The sequence below is a fragment of the Drosophila eugracilis genome, unplaced genomic scaffold (genome assembly GCF_018153835.1).
Source record: "Drosophila eugracilis isolate 14026-0451.02 unplaced genomic scaffold, ASM1815383v1 contig_408, whole genome shotgun sequence".
Lineage (NCBI taxonomy): Eukaryota > Metazoa > Arthropoda > Insecta > Diptera > Drosophilidae > Drosophila > Drosophila eugracilis.
This window is the reverse complement of record NW_024573270.1, coordinates 873,363-888,288: the sequence shown is the minus strand read 5'-3', so window position 1 is coordinate 888,288 and position 14,926 is coordinate 873,363. Positions and strand designations below refer to the sequence as shown.

General features: G+C 37.0%; 1 protein-coding gene across 1 annotated transcript; it reads left to right on the top strand.

Moving 5' to 3' along the window:
* Nucleotides 1-172: 172 nt before the first annotated feature.
* LOC108103855 (probable E3 ubiquitin-protein ligase IRF2BPL) lies at nt 173-14,301 on the top strand. The gene is made up of 4 exons (XM_017209560.2): nt 173-1,708; nt 10,787-10,876; nt 11,058-11,689; nt 11,821-14,301. Exons 1-4 carry the CDS (start codon nt 721-723, stop codon nt 11,959-11,961), a joined length of 1,851 nt encoding a protein of 616 aa, XP_017065049.1. The 5' UTR covers nt 173-720; the 3' UTR covers nt 11,962-14,301.
* Nucleotides 14,302-14,926: the final 625 nt, after the last annotated feature.

Sequence of the window (14,926 nt, the reverse complement as noted above, 5' to 3'; positions counted from 1 at the left end):
ACGATGATTCGAGTATTCACTATGCATACATCACCGTTCATAACATTGGTTCAGGTCTCAGGATATGATTTCATTTTAGTATATTTTTCGCAATTTCTTAGTATTTATAGCATACTATTTGGGGATTATTTAGTACATTTCATTTATCCCCTTGAGTATATTGGTGAGCCAACACCAAGGTCACTCTATCACTGAGTTTTGTGGCGTCCGGTTGACTTTCCGTAAATCGCTGCGTCGCGTGCGTTCTCCTCATCGTTTTGTTCCTCCACGTTTTTGGCGTCGTCGTACGTTTACGTGTCCCGCTCTCTCTCTCTCTCTCTAACTTGCGCGCGGGCTCTCGCGCGTGCCTAAGTGTATGCCGTGCATGTGTGTGTGTTGGTAAAGCAGCGCAGCGCAATAGAAGCAGAAAAAAAACATTAGTGAATTTTTTTCGGGTGAAGCGCGGTGAAAAATGCGTGCGCGCGTGTGTGTGTGCGTGTGTGCGAAAATCAATATGAAAACATGAATAACAAAAGCTAAACGAAACGCACAGCATAAATAAGAAAGAAAAAAAGTTCAACAGTAAAAATAAAAGAGAGAAATATAACAGAAATAAAGAAAACAGTTAGCCATTCCAGTGAGTGCAAGCATCGGCACAAACACACACATAGCAAACACACCACCACATCGATTTCCAACAGAGATCCAGCAAATCCAGGGTTCCAGTTGCCAGTTTCCAGGATGTCGCTGCAAACGAAAAGGCAGCACTGCTATTTGTGCGATTTACCACGGATGCCATGGGCCATGATCAACGACTTCTCGGAGGCGGTATGCCGCGGTTGCGTCAATTACGAGGGCGCCGATCGCATAGAAGCGGTGCTGGACGCCGCCCGCCAAATGAAGCGTTTACATCCCGCCAGCAAACAGCAACGTTCCCATGAAAACGGTGAAGTTTCCGCTGCAGCGGTAGTTCTCCAACAGCAACAACAACAACAGCAGCAACAACAACAGTTACAAGTGGGTCCAGTTCCTGGACCAGGACCAGGTTCTCATCGCGGCGGTGGTGGTGGCGGTCCACCTGGTGGCCCTGGAAACGGCCCTGGTCCATCGGGGGCGGGGTCTTTATCACTTGGCAATGCTGTGGCTGCCGCCGCCGCTGCAGCAGTTCATCATCATCATCAGATGCCCTATCAAATGCCCGTGCCACGCATCGGTCCGCCCCTTGATTATCCCGTTAAACTGGAAGATGGCCCTGGCGGTGGGGTGCGACCCGTTCGGATTTCCCATATGACGCCCCATCACCTGCCGCCAAATGCAACGCGCGGCGGTGGTGGTGGTGGTGTTGCACCTGGCGGAGGCGTGCCCACAGCCGGAAGTGGTGGCAGCAATATACCACCCGCTCTGTCCGTTAATCTTAAACGACCGCCCAGCGAGGATGTCGATGTGGATGTTAGCCAACAGCAACAACAATCGGCACATGGTTTAACACCAGATGGCGTCCCAGCATCCGCTTTATCCGCCGGCGGAGTTGGAGCCGGTGGCGGTCCGCCCGGTATTAAGCGCAGCGCCATGGATGATCCAACGGGCGGTGGCGGTAGGCCACCATTGACGCGAGGTGAATCCCTGCCAGCAGCAGTCAGTTATGTGCCCGAGCGGCAACTGAGCGGTCTAAGGGATAAACAACAGCCTGTCAGAGCGCCCAGCTTCGATGCATCGACCTTTAAAGCAGGTGAGTGAAATATTATTAGATTAATATTATTAAGATAATAATGTTCTTATCAAATAAATAATAGACAGTAGTCACTGGAGACTAGAGATCAGGAAAAAACAATATGTATTTATAATTTCTATAAAAATTGGGAAAATTATTAGGAAAGATTGAAATCTTATAAAGTTTCTTAAAGATATTTATTAAGCAGCTTCGATAACATGTTTAAATATAAGATAATCTTTATCTTGATTCAACAAAGGCACTTTTAACAGATATTTAAAATCAATATCAGTAAAGAATCAAACAAAATATTATTTGAAGTATGTTTACTGTACCAGAAAAAAAGAGATCAATTAAATGTCATTTGTGGAACATTATATTGGACTTTAGAATTATACGATTACGGTTGGAAACTACCAAAAAAATCGAAATCCTTATCAGTTTTGGATGAATAATCATCAGCTGCGGTATATATTATATATATATATATATAATTGTTGAGCACGATTCATAGAAGAATGAAATCAAACTAAATAAGGGATAAAATTAGTGTATTGTAAAAAATTTTAAAAACTCAGCAGGTCAATATATATTATTTACAAATTACAATATTATCAATCACCCTGACAAAGTTAAAGGAAAACAAGTTGGGATAATCTCGTATCAATGATAGATTTCTTATCAGTTCCTAGCAATCGAAACGCCAATGGGAAATACGCGATTAGAAATAGAAAATTATAGAGTGACAGGGAGAAAAAGGGGACTATTTCGTATCAATTAAAGCGATAGATCAGTCTAGGTGAACTTTCTGTTGATCGAACCTCTTCAAGAAAATTAGGTTCTTATCAAGTTACAGTGATAACTTGGTAACATTTACATTCACATTAAAAATTATTATTTGATATCTTTGTAAACGAAGCTTGTAGGGAACCAATAGGAAACCTTCAATCCTTGGATTTCTGATATTTTTTTTTTAATTTAGATTGGCAAATAGAAATTTCAAGCAACTAAGTGTACAAAACTTGTTTAAACAAGTGCCGTAAAGCGAGCTCATTTAATTGTTTAAAGTTTTCTTTTGTTGACTTCAAAATAAAAATGCTCTGAAAATGATAATTTGTTTAGATTTGAGATGTGAGCTTTGAGTTTCCGATTTCTTAGCCAATGAAAGGTTATACATTGTTTAAGTTCCAGAGTTTTAATTAACTGGCGTCCACCGTATTTGTTTACCGTTTTTTTTTTGAGCGCCGATCGCGTGAGGGAGGGAAACAAGGAGCGTGCGCTGTCTGTTTCGTTTTAGCCTGGATGTGGGTGGTGGAAGAGGGTGAAGGAGGTGCCTGTAAAGGAGGCAGCGAATATAGATAAGACAGGGCAGCCAAACTGGCACACATACAGATTATTCAGGCCAGAGTGAAACGGCGTGATTGCCTGCTCCTTATCTCTCCTGGCTGGAAGGCGAATAAGAAGAAGAGCAATCTACTAGTATATGTATATGTACATATATATGTATGTATATATGTACGGTTGATAAGAAGCGTTGTATTTGAGATTAGATAACGCATTTGCGTTATCAGAACGTCCTTATCTCTTCCCAATGCGTATGTATGCATAACCCACACACTTGCATATATGAAAAAAAAAAACGTAGAAACGCATTTTGCAACCCTCTGTGGAAAAAAAGGGGCTTCCAACCCTTGCCATTAAAAGGCATGCGCACATGCCAATATACATATAGGGAATATACATGTACCACACGTATACATACATAGCTACGTGTTCGTTTACATGCACGTACGTAACAGTCGTAATGGCAAAAACAAAAAGAAGAAAGAAGAAAAAAAAAACACCCAAAAAAAGCGCAAAAAGCTCACGAAAAAAAGGGCCGCAGAATGTAATAAAAACAGAGACGTGCAAAAATCGTCGACGCTGACGTTGTAATGTTCTTGCTTCCTCTCTCTTTCTGTTTGCCCTCCTCTTCTTTTCAAACTGGTTTCGTCGTGTATTCGTGTGTTACTCTGTGTGTGTGTGTTTTTTTTTTCTTGGCTGCGCGCGCAAAACGTCATTAAACTTGTTTTGGTTTTCGCTGCTGCTTCTTCTGCTGTTTCTCCTTTTTACGCTATGCGATAACAAGTTGCACACACAAACACAATCTAACCAGGGTGTAGATAAATTTTAGTTGGTATACGAATTACGGAACGAGCTGCAGTGACAAAAGCAACAACAACAACAAACACTGTAAAAACAAGATGAAAAAACTTTTTCGCTCATACCGATGCCGTCATCAAACAGTGGGTCGAAAAGCTGATTTTCCGCTATGAAAAAATATATGTATGTAATGAATATTTCCGAACAACCAGAACTTCTTATTTTATATATTGCTAAGCAAGCGATAAGCGCTTTTTAAGTTTAAATTTACTCTTATCTCAAAATAAATTAGCTTTATCAAGAAAACAAAATTTAGAAACAAGTTAAAATCTATCCGAAATGCCTTCCTACAAACGAATTGCTAAATGAACTTGACAAAAATAAATTCTTTATCAAATATGTACATACATCTGTATATATATTTCTGGAAATCCCCACTTAACACCCACTGTGCCAATTTCGTTTGTTGTTTTGTATTTACGTTACGCTTCTGCTTCTTCCTTCCTGTGTGTATTCGTTTCATTACCAAAAAAAAAAAAAAAAAAAAAAAAAAAAAAACCTACATACATATATACCTACTCTGATACATACACATGCACATATTTATTGCGTTTGTGTATATACTAAAAATATAACAAACATTTTCTCGGTGTACAGAGGAAAAACTGTATGTATAAAATGGAACGGCAACGTGCGCGCGCCACCCCCTCAACCTTTCCCCAACAACATCGACCCAACCTCTTCTTTCGCCCACTTCACACCCCCTTTTCGTTTCGTTTCATTCAGCGCTTCGTGTTGCCGGCTATGTATGTGTGTGTGTGTGTGTTTGTGTATCTGTGTATCTGTATCTAGTTCGTCTGTATGCATTTTACTGACTGACCATTCCAATGCGTTCGCCAGGAATTTCGTTCGTGCCTTCGCTTTTGGTGGCAGGAAAGCGGTAAGGGGAGCGAGGAGTTCATCTCCTTCTCTCATAATTAGACATTGCGTGCCCAGTGCAGCTGCAGTTGCAGTTAGTGCAAGCGAGATGGCTAGCTGGAGTGCATGGCCGCTGTTAACCGTTAAAACACGTGAAGCAGCAAAGTCGCTGCCAATGATTAGATACAGCCGAGGTCACAAATACATATGTCTCTATAAGAGTAAAATAAAGAAAAGAGGAATATAAAATAATTATTATAAATTAAATTTTGAAAAGATTTTAAAAACTTACTGAAAACTTTTTTTTAAAAAAAATTAATATTTAAAAGAATTTAAACATTGCTAGGACTGATTTAATAGCTGCTAATTTTTCTGATTTTTGACTGCCTTGACTGTTATAGCCTACTTTTTGGCGCTAATACTCGGGGATGAAACAATGCCTTTTATAGGTTGCATAAGCTTTTTTTCTGTAGAACCGAAATATTTGTATTATTTTAACAGGGTCTAGAATTTTCGACCTTGTGAACAACACATACATATTGTACATATTTGTGTGTAAAAACATTTGTATTTTTAATCAAAAATGCCTGACAAGTTGAATTAAACGTGTCATTCATATTTTCTTTTGGGTTCAAGAGCCTCAGAAAGTAGATGATTTAATGCCACATGATATATCTCATTAAAACAACAAGTGAACAATTTTTTTTGTTTAGATTAAAGTTATGCAATAGTTATAATATTATCTTTTATCTTTCCTCGTTTACAATTGTTTATCAAATAATTAAAATGAAAATGATATTTGTAAGGGTATTTAGAGCTTTCCTTACACTTTCTATTTATCACATTCTGCGAGAGAGTGTCAATAGGAATGGGATTTGGTCTGTGTGTGAATAAGATAAGCGATTAACTTATCGGCATAGATTGCGCCATCAGCCATCAGCCTTATCATATCTTATCATATCTGAGGGACCCGACCATGTGGTTAATTGATAAGCCAAACAACTGCTCGATAAGGAGCTAAGCCCCAAAACATGAGACCCACCGACGAAACAAATTGACGGAAAGAGTGGCGGTAAAAGCCAGATATGATATGAAATCGCCGGTTTTTTCTTCTGATAACTGATCGATTATTGATGGATAGATGCCGGAATTATTTTTTTTTATCAACTTTTTAGTTAGGGGGAAATTTATGCCACGTTTTATGATACTATTTTTTGGGGTTTTCTTAGTTTTATGAAGGATTTTCTATGGTTAATTAAACAAATTAAAGTTAGTTTTAGTTATTGCTGATGTTAGAAAAAATGTTTTAGAAAGTATTTTAGCAGTTGTTAGCTTATCGCTGTAGATTTTTATGGTTATTTTTATGTATTTCTTTGAAATTGAAGTCAAAGTTGAACATTTTTCGAAAGTGTGTAAGCAAAAGCCCTACAGTTTCTTGATCTTTTCAGTGAGATCATTCCGATTTTTTACGACTCTGCGTTGATAAGCTCTTTTTAGCCCCCCTCCCTCCCCCGACAATTGAAGATAAGAAAGAGGGGGGAAAAAAAACACAAGCGGTGGAAAGTACGGGGAGTATAGGGTATATAATATACCGCTTCTCGTTAGCATTTCAAATTCCATTTCCATTTTCACTTCGATTGCACTTTCGTTTGCTCTTGGCCGCTGCTCTTTTTATACTTAATATGTACACACAGCTGTTTTGTTTATCTTATCTAATTGTTAAGTGGACGGACTGGGGTCCTCTCGGCCAATCTTATCAACTCAACCACGGCCAACTTTGACTGATAGCAATGCGTTGTACCGGGTCGCTTTATATATATATATTTGTATATATATATATTTCTATTTCATTGGTCGATTTATTTGAGTAGATTTATTTATTTTTCATTAGATCTTCTGTCTTTTGTTAAAGTTTTCTGTTTTCTGTTCTCAACATTAAATAAACACAAATAAATGTTGCCCTTTGAAGATGTTCAATCGATGGAGATATTGGGATCCACTTAAAATTATATTGCCACTTGAGGCAATATTCAATTTTGTTGTATCTTTGAATAACTTGAAATATTGTCCATGATAAGTAGGGGCATTATACAGCGAAGGAGGGTCGGGTCATGTTACTATAGGATATAGAAAACATAACACTGAAATTCAAGTAGAATATTAGATATATTTTATGGGAATTTCCTATTGAAGAATTCCAAATATACAAACAGCTGTTTTTCATTATTTTATGTAATATACTAACTATCTATAACGTTTTTCCAAGTCACGTGGTTTTGATAACTTCCAGAAACAATATTATAGATAAGGTCTATAATCAACGCATCATTATGTGTTACTTATTGGGTTATTAAGGATTCGTAGTCTTATCAAATAAGTTGAAACACTTATCATGACTTTAGAGTTTGTCATTAACCTAGCTTTGATAAACTATAGAAACCTATAGAAATTGATTAAATAAAATGAAGTGCGCCCTTCCTATACATTGTTTTTGAATGATAAAAACAAAAAAATATGATTTAATTATGACGAAAAAGTTTATAATCTCGTTGCTTGATAAATTGTAATCCGCACAAATTCTTGGAGTTTTGTTTCGATTAATTCGCCCAGCAATAATTCCATTACTTTTCCCAAGGGAATCTCATATCAATACTCAGAAAAAAAAAGCTTTCTAGTGTTGCGAAAAAAAAGACAAATATTTATATAGGGCGTGGTCGCCGCCCATTTGGGTGTGGTGTATGAGGGCGGGGAGCGATTCGTTTTCATTCATTCGAAGGCTGGCGAATAGTTTCTATTCTAACATATAAACAAGACAACCATATACAATATGGTTTCTTTTCCGATATTTGTATATACAACAACATTGTATAAATATTTATTGTTTGTAGTTCTCGGCCAGAGCTGGCTCATGACTGAATATTTGTAATAAATTGTCAAATGATTCATTCTAGCAAAGTAGTGCGAAAATAAGAAACGTCGAATATCGGAAAAATATTCCATAGCTAGGCAAAAATAATGTGTGCTCCAATGTGTGAATGTTGGAAAAACGTAAACTAATCTATAAATAGTTTTCATATTCGAGATACTAAGAACGAATGAGATCGCGCAAATTTGTTTGTTTTCAGCTCCCCAATGTGTATGAAAAACAAATAAACATTGATGTCGACTCTGACTATAGTGCTACATACATATGTATGTGTATGCGCCTTAATAAAAAGTCGTTTCAAAAATAGATTGCAACGAAGTTGCAGTCAAGTGAAGTTCGAATGCAGTAAACTGAAACTGATTACAGTGGTTCGTTGGAATTAGAATGTTTTGTGATAACAATGATGATGTGTGTGAGTAATGCTAAAAAATGTTAATGATCCAGAACGAAATTTAAGTAGCTTTTTTCTTTATGAGTATTTCACTAAAAAAAAGTTTATTTGTCTAACTATAAATGTAAAATTCCCATAAATCTTTAGGGCATTAAAATTATACTTTTGAATTCTTCAAATACTTTTCTTTCAAAGTGATCACAATGTTTATAGTGCTTAGTTGATTTATTACTGTAGGTATTTTAATGAATCATTATAAAGTTTGGAAAATGTCTGTTTTATTAAAATGTCTAAGTAATATATAATAATATATATATATATGACATTAGATAACATCTACCTTCATGGCACTACTGTATTCCTTTCCTTTTTTACTTGCACTTTGCCCACTGTACGTGGTTGTTGCAACTGTATGTGGCAGGCTTGCTATCTTGCTCCAACGCTCGCTATCTCCGCATTTTTCTTCTCAATGGGCCACGCACATGCAACTGTGCAACTGCAGCAGCGCGAATGAAATGGAGAATGGGGGGAACAGAGCTATAGAGGAGAGAGACAAAGAGAGAGAGAGTCAGCGAGAGGGACGGGATAGGCTTTCGCTTTGGCATTTATTGCTGTTGTTCTTCAACTCTTGCATGCAAAATATAAACAAATGCTATAAATACACACACGCACACGTACTTTAAGTGTGTGTACGTGTTGGGGCCACACAACATGCACGACATCGACTTCTGCTGCTGCTGCTTCTTCTTCTTCTTCTTGCCTCCTTCTCCTGCTAGCTTGCCTTGCCATCTTTGCCATTTTCTTCTTCTGCTTCTTACGACTTCTTTCGCCAATTTAGCCAGCGTAAGCAATTTAGCAAAAAGTAAAAAGCAAAAGCAAAAAGCAACAGAAGCAACAGTTTATCAAATAAATAAACATAACAGCACACTGGGCATATGTTTGAGCTTAATTTCGTATGCAGCCCACTGTGCGCCGCCGGCAAACTGACAAGCGTCGACATTTGAGCAATGTGCCATCCTCTGTTGGGCATACAAATTAAATACGTTTTTCCATTCGCTTGCTAGTCTATCTTTTGCTTTTTTTTTTATTTTCAATATCAAGCAGCTACGCGTGCGCGTGCATTGCATACACAAAAAAAAAACGTCAAGAAAAAGGGGGGAAAGATGTGAAATACATAAAGCCAACAAGTTAACAGCGAACTAACAGGGCCATAACAGAGAGCGCAAATAAAACCAAAAGCGCACGAATGATGGTAAGAAGAAGCAGCTCAGTCAAAACAAATCGTCGGCGGCGTATACACGATGTACGCATGTATATGTGTGTCTGGTGGTGTACATACACATTATTGCATGCTGGCATGCTGGCATGCAAAAAAAAAATAACAAAACGAGATGGAGAAACAAACCGGCTGCATCTTCTCTTTCACTCGACCACTCTATCTCCCTCTTTTCGTGACGTATGCGCAATAGCAGCAGAACTTGTTTCGTTTCATTTCCCTTCATTTCGTTTTGCCTCCTGGCACTTTGCCAACAACCATATTAAGAAGAAGAACAACAAGAAGAAGATAACGAAGACGAAGAAACGGTGAAACAAGAGCAACAAAAACAAAAGAGAAGAACAAAAAACAAAAAAAAAAAAAAAACAGCTGTGTGAGTTTGCACAGTGGAACAAGAATGACACGCAATAGTATCGTGCCGCTGTGACGTCACATATTCAATGGCTAGCCGGTGAATGAAATGTGTTGTTGTTGCTCTTCAGCCGGCGTTGCCAAGTAATAAATGAATGTGCATATATATATATATGCAAGTACATGCATTAATATATACCTATTCAGATATATATATGTATATATATGTAGAAAACAAGAAATATATGGAAACATGTTTCGTGCCAAGTTCTAAAATTACACAGACAGAACAACAGCAACAACAAAATAACAAGCCCCAAATACAACAATTTCAATTTGCAATAAACTAAGAAACAAAAAAAAAAGGAACATGTGATTAACTTTTTGTTTAATTCATTCGCCTATAAAAAAATCGAAAGCACAAAGTTGAATGAAAATGTTTCGTTCTTTGCAAAATATTTATAAAACTACAGTAAACAGTGGGTGTAAGTTAAATAAGATCACCTTTTCTAATAATAATATTATAAATATTTATTTTTTCCAAAACCGAATTTCTTTCTAAAGGATTTTGTATAGAAAAAGTAAGAAACTCATCTCTAAAATCTTTTTAAAAAATACATTATAATATTATTAAAAAAAAATCAATCAATTAATTTAAGAGTCGACTTAGCCCCATCCTCGCTTATGTCAACGTTAATTGTTCATAATTTACTATAATTAATAAGATGAGTTCTTAATTCATGGAGACTGCTGCTCATAATGATTTTGTTCATGATGACTGTCTGTGGACAATAGTTAGTGGGTGTGTCGACATACTTTTGTATGCCAGTGTATTATCATGTGGCAAAGTGGGGCCAAGGCCCATTCTACATTGCACTTGACTCACGAGATCACAAAACTTCAATAGGATCTTTGTAATCGAATGATCATTTTTGACACTAAAAAGATTTTTTTTTAATTAAAAATAGTTTAGTAAAAATTCTGTACTTTTGAATATCGAAATGTGGTAGTTAAATATTGAAAAATTAATATATTAAAGCTGTAATATTTTATATTTTTAATCGAATTTCAAATCGCTTTTTCATATTGCAGAGCACATGTCCCCGGCCAGTCGACGCAATGGATCGAGCCCGCCCTCGGGACCGCTGCCCCCGCGCAGCGTACACTCGCCGAACAGTTCGGGTTAGTTAGCATATTCGGTTTACAATTTGATCCTTTGATCCTTTGTAATCCTTTTATGTTATTAAATCTAGCACAATATTTTGATATTTTAGAGTTTTTATGATAAGTTCTCTAAGTTATCAGTGCATTTGTGCAGTAAAATTAGTAAAAGCAACTTCTAATTAAATGAATTACCTTGCAGGTTCCTCGTCGGGACGTCGTTCATCCGGATCCCGTCACGTGTCCAGCACCACCGTCACCAGCTCCGAAGTGGGCGGCTCGAATCCAGGCCAGGCGGTGGTTGCCGGCGGTCTTGGAGGCAGTGGCGGAGGAGGACCCGGATCTAATTCAGCCAGTGGACCCCTTGGCGGACCGAATGGTGGCAGTGGACAGCTGAGTTGCACCAGTGGTGGACCGGTCGGCGGTGCCAGCTCTGGAAGCGGTGGCAATGGAGCCATAGGTCCCGCCTCGATGGCACCAAACTCGGTGGCCGGCGATGGAAGTCCGGCTGGCGGTAATGGTCCATCTGGCAGTAATGGCAGCGGCGGAGCAGTTAATCCCGGTCCCGGCAGCAGTGGTAGTCAAGGCGGCGGTGGTGGTACACCATTGTCCAGCGGCGGTGGATCGGCGGGCAGCGGTCTCGGTGGAGCTCCGGGAAGCAGTGCCGCCTCGAATTCAGCAGCGGCAGCAGCGGCGGCAGCTGCCCAGAATGCCACGCTTAAGTGCACCCTGTGCCAGGAGCGATTGGAGGATACACATTTCGTGCAATGTCCATCGGTGAATCACCATAAGTTCTGCTTTCCCTGCAGCCGCGAGAGCATCAAACGACAGAATGTGAGTTGGGTGAAGGAAGGATATAAGTTGGACATCATCATAGTTTTCCAGTATCTAATTATAGAAAGGAGAACTTGATTGTAGTTTCTGTTAATCCTGTAAAAATAAACTAATCTTATTTTCATTCACAGGGCCTGGGCAACGAGGTGTACTGTCCCAGTGGCGATCGCTGTCCGTTAGCCAATTCGGTGATACCTTGGGCCTTTATGCAGGGCGAGATCACCACCATTCTGGGCGAGGAGGTCAAGGTGAAGAAGGAGCGCGAGTCTTAATGTCCATTTTACTGTAAGAAGCTGCGCAGGGCTTTGGAGCATTTTTGAGAGGCGAAAACTTCCCGGATTGTATGATATATATGATGTATATCTAACATCCCAACTCTCGACGCTCACTGTATTGATTGGTGGGTCAACTGGTTTATAAGATTGTGGAACTTTTTTTTGGACACGGCCACGGCGGCATCTCATCAGCGCAGTAGCATATAATATATCATTAATATATTATGACGCTCTGCCTTTGTCCATGACGACCGACCAAACAACAGCAACAACAGCAAACCAACAATTTTGTAGGCGTAAGCAACAAACTAAAAACTAAAAAGCAAAGATGAAATCACTTAAATGAAAAATGCAATTTGTTACCAGCAAGAAAAATTGTTTAAGAAGAACAAAACAAAAAAAAAAACAAAAAAAGGAAAACACCAAAACGCTAGCAAAGCAAAATGTTAAGCGAGAAAGCGTTCAACACACATACATTTTTGTAGCATACTTATTAGAGAAAAGCGTTGGGAAAATTTTGTCCAAAAGAAGAAGAAATATAGAAAAGAAAAGAAGAAGAAGAACACCAACCAACTCGAAATTTCTACAAAAATGCATACGTAGCCAAGTGAGAAAGATTTTCAAAACGAAAAGTGAAGGAAAACTTGAAATATTTCTAAAATAACAAACTAAAAAGGAAAAGGCAGTAAACTGAAATCAACCTAATTGTAGCAGAAAAGAGATGAGAAATCACAATTAATAAGGAATATACACTTGCTGGCATTAGATATAAAATCCTTTTTTTTAATACGATTATACATAAAAACCGATATATATATATATATATATTTCTATATATATATATTATATTATATTATACGATAACTATAAATTCTGTTATGTAGGCGAGCGATTTAATTAATAAGTTAAACTTAGTTTGTACTAATTAATTAATTTATTTCTATACATGTTGCCTAATTTACAAATTTACAAATTTACAATTTACATTTTACCCTAAACTTCCCTCACACTTTTACGTTTTTTTTTTTTTTTATTAATTAAATTGTATTTTTATATTTATAAATATCACTTTTTTTTGTAGGTTTAACTAATTTAAAAAGAAAAAAAAAACACAAACACAACAATGAAAACAAAATAAGCGAATGGAAAGGAAGGAGAGGAAAACAGTTATTATGCTAAAGAAATGTACATACGTATGCATACCACATAATCGGAATATAAATATATACATATATTTAATAATATAGAAATATATTTGATGTTGAACACAAAATTGGCGGCAAAAAACAAAAAAAAACATAAAGCAAAAACAACAAACAACTGGCAACACACCATCACAATGGATAGTTGCATTGGAATTTTAAACAGACTTTTAAACCACAGCGAATAGCATTCGCAAACTGACAAAATTTTAGCCATATTTTTTGTGTTTTTGAATGAGAGAGAGAGTCAAGGAGGCGATATAGCAGCGCTCCCCTTTTGAGTATCAGATTGGCAAATCTCTTTTAGCTATACATTTAGGGTGTATTATATAGCGCTGGGCAAGATATTATCTGCAAGGGGACAGAAAGAGGGGAAAAAACACACAAACAAAAAACTGGACCAACCAATCGAAAAAAAACTTACAACAGCACAAAAAATCTCGATATTGGTTTTGAAAAATTTGCCAGAGATACATCTCCTTTTTGTAAAAGCGTCCAAAACGAAAGCGACTTGGGACTGCGCCTCAATGCCAATTGTCCTTTTTGCAGTTCCAACTCGAAACTAATTTATAAATATTGTCTACGAAATGGGGTTTTTTTTTTGTTTACCAGGCAGGCACGAAAAGGAAATCCGAACGGAAAGCGAAAATTAAGATGAAAGTGGAGAAATGTCAAGTAAATCACAGTCGTTAAATACAGTTTATATATATATGCATAAAACATATATAGAACTGGAAGTCGGGCGTGTATTATCATGTTCAATCGCCATAGTTCTTAAATGATAATCGTAGATTTCATTTTAAATATCATTTGAAAACATATTTCTTCCTATTTTGTAGAGAAATTTATTTGGTTTAATTTTGGAGAATTTCGTTTGCGAATTTATAAGTACAGTTTGTACAGGATTACGATAGAAACATTAAACAATCGGCCATTATCGATAGCACAAAATCATGCATGATATCGATACAAATGAAAAAAGTAAGTGAAAATGAAATAAAGTATATATAAACATGTAGTTCTCCATGATTTCTCATGATTTCTTAAACCCCCCCTTATCATTCCCTTTTTCTTCTATTTTTTAATCCTAAACTTTTTTTGGTTTCTCTTCAAGCGGAAGAGCAGTTGCAACAAAGAAAAAAAAAGTAAAACAAAAACGATAAAGAAAAACACATTTTGTGATATAGCCTAGCAGAAGAAGAAGAACAACAAGAAGAGCATGAAATCCTGGAAATCGGAAAATACGAATATTGGAAAATGCACGAAAAGCGAGGAAACTAAGAAAAAACTTTTACAGGCTCAGCACTTCGGCCAACCAGAAAACGATCTCATTTTAAATGAAAATGAGATACGCAATTAAAAAAAAAAAAAAGAAAGAAAAGAAAAGAAAATGGGAAAAAAAAACAATTTATAACGAAATCATACAATAGGCCAATACCAACGTTTTAGCAATCTAAGTCTAAGAAGAAAACTAATCGAAATTTTCTTTACAAAAAAACTAAACTAAATAATAATAATAATAATAATAATAACTAACGTTTGTAAACCTTGTGCGTGTGTGTGTAAAACAGTAGTGCTATCTAAATATAATACAAATCAGATATCGCATAATGCATCAACCTTATATAAGTACGAGTACATACATATTAAAACAAAAACAAAGAAATGGAATATAAACTATATTTGTGTGTTTGATGTCAGTCAACTAAATGTTAAAGTCAACTAACGATCACGTAATTGTATTGCATAGCCTATAACAT